This window comes from Eutrigla gurnardus, assembly GCF_963514095.1.
Source record: "Eutrigla gurnardus genome assembly, chromosome: 22".
Classification (NCBI taxonomy): Eukaryota; Metazoa; Chordata; class Actinopteri; order Perciformes; family Triglidae; genus Eutrigla; species Eutrigla gurnardus.
The window spans coordinates 570,001-577,500 of record NC_139933.1 but is presented as its reverse complement, the minus strand read 5'-3'; the positions used below and the strand labels follow the sequence as shown (position 1 = coordinate 577,500).

Here is a 7,500-nt window from a genome sequence, read left to right as displayed (position 1 = left end):
ATATACACACACATATACACATATACACACATATATACACATATACACACATATATACACGTATATATACATATATACACATATATATATACACACACACACACATATATACACATATATATATATATACACACACATATACACATATACACACATATATACACGTATATATACATATATACACATATATATATATACACACACATATACACACACACACACATATATACACATATATATATATATACACACACATATACACACATATATACACGTATATATACATATATACACATATATATATATACACACACATATTCACACACACACACATACACTCAACAAAAATATAAACGCAACACTTTTGTTTTTGCTCCCATTTTTCATGAGATGGACTTAAAGATCTAAAATTCATTCCAGATACACAATATTACCATTTCTCTCAAACATTGTTCACAAATCAGTCTAAATGTGTGATAGTGAGCACTTCTGCTTTGCTGAGATAATCCATCCCACCTCACAGGTGTGCCACATCAAGATGCTGATCTGACATCATGATTAGTGCACAGGTGTACCTTATACTGCCCACAATAAAAGGCCACTCTGAAATGTGCAGTTTTGTCTCACAGCAAAATGCCACAGATGCCACAAGCATTGAGGGAGCGTGCAATTGGCATGCTGACAGCAGGAATGTCAACCAGATCTGTTGCTCGTGCATTGAATGTTCATTTTTCCACCATAAGCCGTCTCCAAAGGCGTTTCAGAGAATATGGCAGTACATCCAACCGGCCTCACAACCGCAGACCACGTGTAACCACACCAGCCCAGGACCTCCACATCCAGCAGGTTCACCTCCAAGATCGTCTGAGACCAGCCACTCAGACAGCTGCTGAAACAATTGGTTTGCATAACCAAACAATTTCTGCACAAACTGTCAGAAACCGTCTCAGGGAAGCTCAACTGCATGCTCGTCGTCCTCATCGGGGTCTTGACCTGACTCCAGCTCGTCGCCGTAACAGACTTGAGTGGGCAAATGCTCACATTCGATGGCGTCTGGCACGTTGGAGAGGTGTTCTCTTCACGGATGAATCTCGGTTTACATTGTTCAGGGCAGATGGCAGACAGCGTGTGTGGCGTCGTGTGGGTGAGCGCTTTGCTGATGTCAATGTTGTGGATCGAGTGGCCCATGGTGGTGGTGGGGTTATGGTATGGGCAGGCATCTGTTATGGACGAAGAACACAGGTGCATTTTATTGATGGCATTTTGAATGCACAGAGATACCGTGATGAGATCCTGAGGCCCATTGTTGTGCCATACATCCATGAACATCACCTCATGTTTCAGCAAGATAATGCACGGCCCCATGTTGCAAGGATCTGTACACAATTCTTGGAAGCTGAAAATGTCCCAGTTCTTGCATGGCCAGCATACTCACCGGACATGTCACCCATTGAGCATGTTTGGGATGTGCTTGACCGGCGTATACGACAGCGTGTACCAGTTCCCACTAATATCCAGCAACTTCACACAGCCATTGAAGAGGAGTGGACCAACATTCCACAGGCCACAATTGACAATCTGATAAACTCTATGCGAAGAAGATGTGTTGCACTGCATGAGGCAAATGGTGGTCACACCAGATACTGACTGGTTCTGAGTCCCCAGACCCCCAATAAAGCAAAAAAATGCACATTTCAGGGTGGCCTTTTATTGTGGGCAGTATAAGGCACACCTGTGCACTAATCATGATGTCAGATCAGCATCTTGATGTGGCACACCTGTGAGGTGGGATGGATTATCTCAGCAAAGCAGAAGTGCTCACTATCACACATTTAGACAGATTTGTGAACAATGTTTGAGAGAAATGGTAATATTGTGTATCTGGAATGAATTTTAGATCTTTAAGTCCATCTCATGAAAAATGGGAGCAAAAACAAAAGTGTTGCGTTTATATTTTTGTTGATTGTATGTGTGTGTGTGTATATATGTGTATATATGTGTTGCGTTTATATTTTTGTTGAGTGTATATACACATATATACACATATATATATATATATACACACACGCTGCTGGCCGACCGGCCCCGCCTGGGGTATATATACACACATATATATACACATATATACACATATATACACATATATATGTGTACATCAGTGTGACCGTGTTCCTGATGGATCCCCCCCTCCTCCAGGACGTACTATGAAGACTGGGCGTTCGTCCTGGACGAGGAGAGAGCCAGTATGCTGCCCACCATGGCTGCAGGTGGGTTTCATGCGTTCACAGTGTTGAAGACGTAGCGAAGACGAGCTCACACTGATCCACTTGGAGAGGGGAGATGGTTTTCCAGCGTTCTTCAGGCTGCTGGAGGTTTTCCTGGTTTTTATCCACCTAGAGATGATTTCTATGATTCCTGACCCCGACTAGTGGACTGTTTGGTTCCATCTAAGGAGCCCGATGAGAAAAACAAAGATGGACATGATTGGACAGTGGCCTTTAGGCGTGACCAGTCAGGTTGGAGGATGTGAACTCGTGGTCGGGACCTCGTATCTGTGTTAAACAGCTGCCTTAAAGCAGCAGATGAACTGTGTTTGCACTCGTTTGGATTATGAATATTAATGTTCTCTAAAGCTGAACTATTGATGAGACTCTAAAATATTAAGAAAACAAACCGCTGAGTAAGCACTTTGTAGAAGCTTCGTATGCTGTGCCTGATCTGGTCTCTGTCGGGTCTTCAGGTCTGAACTCCATCCTCTTCGCCATCAACATCGACAACACCGACCTGAACGGCGGGCTGACGCGAGGCGGCGCCTCCTCCTCCGTGTCGCACCTCCTGAAGGAGTCCACGCAGGGCATCGGCAGCCTGTGGAAGGAGTCCACTCAGGGGGTCAGCAGCCTCCTGAGGGAGATCAGCACCGCCACAGCCGTGGTGCCGGGCTTCCCCCCCCGGGGGGACGGGGGCTCTGACCCGCTTCCTGTCCTGCCCCGCAGCAGCTCGGCAGGTAGGACCCTGGACCCCCAGACCGGAGCGGACTCATTACTTCATCAGACCATAACCATGCAAGTCTAGATCTAGATTTGGATCTAGTCTAGATCTAGATCTGGATCTGGTCTAGACGGTGACATCCAGAATGATTTTAAGTCTCTTTGTTCTCTCAGACTCGGGGCTGAGGAAGGAGCGCCGCAGGAAGAAGAAAATCACCAACATCATCTCCTTTGATGACGACCTGGACGGCGGAGGCGAGGACGAGGAGGAGGGAGGCGAGGAGGACTCCCAGAAGACGGCCGCCATGAGGAGGAGCAGCACCGCTCCGGCTCAGAGCAGCGTGGAGGAAGGAGTAGATCCGCTGGAGCAGGGCTTCTCCTCCCAGAACGGCCTGGCCGAGCCGGGCCTCCTCAGCTGGGTGGGGTCCCCCCATGCCTCCAGAACTCCACCCGCTACCACACCTCCTCTCGCTACCACACCTCCTCTGCCTGACAGGAAGAGGATAGACAATGAGGAGGAGGAGGAGGAGGAAGAGGAGGAGGAGATGTACAAACCCAGAGCACAAACCCAGGAGGAGGAGGAGGAGAGGAGGAGCAGCTCGGATCAGTGAGTCACAACATCATTAGTGTATATTTATATTTATATTTCCCCAATGCATTATGGGACGGCTGTTGTCTCAGGTGTGGAGGCGGGGCCAACACAAGTGTATTGGAGGTTTGAACACCTGACTTTGAGACAGTTAAACGTGTGGATGGCCCTGATGTGAGTCTGACCTGGTCATTGTTGCAGGGTGCTGGTCGGCAGCCTGTCCAGCGTGTCCACGTGGAGCCCCCTACAGGCGGTGACTGCACACTGCAGCTCCGACATCCTCATCCCCCTGAACCCTGCAGACTCTCAGCCAGGTAGCAAGAGCTGCACACTTCTACCTTCCTGATGCACTGTGTTCCGTCTGCATGCATATGAACATGTGTATGTATATGTACAGTATACATGTATGAATGTATATGTACATGTATATATATGTATACATGTATGAATATGTATACATATACATGTATACATATATATACACTCAACAAAAATATAAACGCAACACTTTTGTTTTTGCTCCCATTTTTCATGAGATGGACTTAAAGATCTAAAATTCATTCCAGATACACACTATTACCATTTCTCTCAAACATTGTTCACAAATCTGTCTAAATGTGTGATAGTGAGCACTTCTGCTTTGCTGAGATAATCCATCCCACCTCACAGGTGTGCCACATCAAGATGCTGATCTGACATCATGATAAGTGCACAGGTGTACCTTATACTGCCCACAATAAAAGGCCACTCTGAAATGTGCAGTTTTGTCTCACAGCAAAATGCCACAGATGCCACAAGCATTGAGGGAGCGTGCAATTGGCATGCTGACAGCAGGAATGTCAACCAGATCTGTTGCTCGTGCATTGAATGTTCATTTCTCCACCTTAAGCCGTCTCCAAAGGCGTTTCAGAGAATATGGCAGTACATCCAACCGGCCTCACAACCGCAGACCACGTGTAACCACACCAGCCCAGGACCTCCACATCCAGCAGGTTCACCTCCTAGATCGTCTGAGACCAGCCACTCAGACAGCTGCTGAAACAATTGGTTTGCATAACCAAACAATTTCTGCACAAACTGTCAGAAACCGTCTCAGGGAAGCTCAACTGCATCCTCGTCGTCCTCATCGGGGTCTTGACCTGACTCCAGCTCGTCGCCGTAACAGACTTGTGTGGGCAAATGCTCACATTCGATGGCGTCTGGCACGTTGGAGAGGTGTTCTCTTCACGGATGAATCTCGGTTTACATTGTTCAGGGCAGATGGCAGACAGCGTGTGTGGCGTCGTGTGGGTGAGCGCTTTGCTGATGTCAATGTTGTGGATCGAGTGGCCCATGGTGGTGGTGGGGTTATGGTATGGGCAGGCATCTGTTATGGACGAAGAACACAGGTGCATTTTATTGATGGCATTTTGAATGCACAGAGATACCGTGATGAGATCCTGAGGCCCATTGTTGTGCCATACATCCATGAACATCACCTCATGTTTCAGCAAGATAATGCACGGCCCCATGTTGCAAGGATCTGTACACAATTCTTGGAAGCTGAAAATGTCCCAGTTCTTGCATGGCCAGCATACTCACCGGACATGTCACCCATTGAGCATGTTTGGGATGTGCTTGACCGGCGTATACGACAGCGTGTACCAGTTCCCACTAATATCCAGCAACTTCGCACAGCCATTGAAGAGGAGTGGACCAACATTCCACAGGCCACAATTGACAATCTGATAAACTCTATGCGAAGAAGATGTGTTGCACTGCATGAGGCAAATGGTGGTCACACCAGATACTGACTGGTTCTGAGTCCCCAGACCCCCAATAAAGCAAAAAAATGCACATTTCAGAGTGGCCTTTTATTGTGGGCAGTATAAGGTACACCTGTGCACTAATCATGATGTCAGATCAGCATCTTGATGTGGCACACCTGTGAGGTGGGATGGATTATCTCAGCAAAGCAGAAGTGCTCACTATCACACATTTAGACTGATTTGTGAACAATGTTTGAGAGGGGACTTTCTCTCGTCTCACCTTCACTTTCACTTCTGTTTCCTGTCAGTGAACTCCGTGGAGGACGCCGCCGCTGCGTTTCCTGCTCGCCGTGCGTCAGCGGGAGCGGGGGGGAACCGTGAGAGCTCGCTGCTGACGTTCAGGTTCGTCCGTTCAGGGGGAAGTGTTTCACATTCTGGACTAACCGGTCTGCTGAGTCCAGCCTCGGCTCCCTTCACACCCATGAATCTGTGTTTCAGCATGGAGGCCAGTCCACCGGGCCGGGCCGCCCCCCCAACATCCAGTCTGCCAGAGTCCATGACTGTCGGTGAGTCTTTCTCCTGCCTGCCTGTCTGCCTGTCTGCCTGTCTGTCTGCCTGCCTGCCTGTCTGTCTGTCTGTCTGTCTGTCTGTCTGCCTGCCTGCCTGCCTGTCTGCCTGTCTGCCTGTCTGTCTGCCTGTCTGCCTGTCTGTCTGTCTGTCTGTCTGTCACTTTCACTGCAACACCGGGGGAAGGCTGCCTCAAATGATCAATATATTATTAACAAAAATGAATATTTTCTGCAGAGTAAACAAGATCAGATTATGATCAGGTTTGTTGAAATATTCAGGCCGTTCATAATATTCCAGATAATCTCACTGAGAGAACGAGCGGCTGATCTCCGTCTCAGATAACTGACGTGTTTTCAAACAAAGAGAAGTCAGGAATGATCCCGCTGTGGTCATCGTCGTCATCACTTCCCCCTGGTGGATGAACAGAAACTACATTGACTAAATAATCAAATCCTTCCAGCACATGAAGACTAGAGTCCAAGGTGTTTAGTGTGTTTGTGCATCAGTGATTCAGTCCCATAACATCCAGGAGGAATGACATCACACATGAACATGATTCTCATTGGATACGACAGCAGAAATATCGTTGGTTCCTCTGGAGGTCTCATCAGAAGACGGTGGTTTTCCCAGCACATTAAACATCACACCAGCTGGTTGCTGGTTGCTGGTTGCTGGTTCAAAGCCGGTTGTTGCTCTGTGTGCTGATTGGATCTGATGGTCCTGAGCCCAGAGACCTTCGGCTGCAGGATATTATCACACCAATCATCCACCGGGTGGCGCTGTTGCTCCAGGATGTTCATGCTGCTCACTGGTCTGCCACCTCAGAGGGAGAAAATAATATATTATATATTAATATAATATTATATAAATTATTTCAGTTGTGTTTATCTCTTTGATTCTGAGACACACTCCTCCTCCTCCCTCGGTAAGAGGAGGTCACGGGGTCACAGATGGAGAAACCATCCAGACATGTCGTAGTACAGGAAGTGGTCTCGGCCTTACAGAGGTCGCCGGCCCTTTAAAGGTCAGATCCACTACGAGATGCTGCATCAGGACTATAGCGTTCAGGGGGTTTGTGTCAGTAGACCTCCTCCTGACTCGGACCTCCTCCAGACTCAGTCCTCCTCCAGACTCGGACCTCCTACAGACTCAGACCTCCTCCAGACTCAGACCTCCTCCAGACTCAGACCTCCTCTCCAGACTCAGACCTCCTCTCCAGACTCAGACCTCCTCTCCAGACTCAGACCTCCTCTCCAGACTCGGACCTCCTCCAGACTCAGTCCTCCTCCAGACTCAGACCTCCTCTCCAGACTCAGATCTCCTTTAGACTCAGTCCTCCTCCAGACTCGGACCTCCTCTCCAGACTCAGACCTCCTTTAGACTCAGTCCTCCTCCAGACTCGGACCTCCTCTCCAGACTCAGACCTCCTTTGGACTCAGTCCTCCTCCAGACTCGGACCTCCTCTCCAGACTCAGACCTCCTCTCCAGACTCAGACCTCCTCCAGACTCGGACCTCCTCTCCAGACTCAGACCTCCTCTCCAGACTCAGACCTCCTCCTGACTCGCACCTCCTCCAGACTCATACAACAAAACTCCATCGCCACAC

General features: G+C 48.4%; 1 protein-coding gene across 1 annotated transcript in view; it reads left to right on the top strand.

The window, feature by feature from the left end:
* Positions 1–7,500, top strand: part of snx29 (sorting nexin 29) — a 66,424-nt gene that overhangs the window by 3,174 nt on the left and 55,750 nt on the right. The window contains exons 6-11 of the mRNA XM_084040556.1: positions 2,197–2,267; positions 2,741–3,004; positions 3,162–3,594; positions 3,778–3,890; positions 5,633–5,726; positions 5,823–5,890. Coding sequence (XP_083896682.1) covers positions 2,197–2,267; positions 2,741–3,004; positions 3,162–3,594; positions 3,778–3,890; positions 5,633–5,726; positions 5,823–5,890 — 1,043 coding nt within the window. The remainder of the gene's footprint in view (positions 1–2,196; positions 2,268–2,740; positions 3,005–3,161; positions 3,595–3,777; positions 3,891–5,632; positions 5,727–5,822; positions 5,891–7,500) is intronic.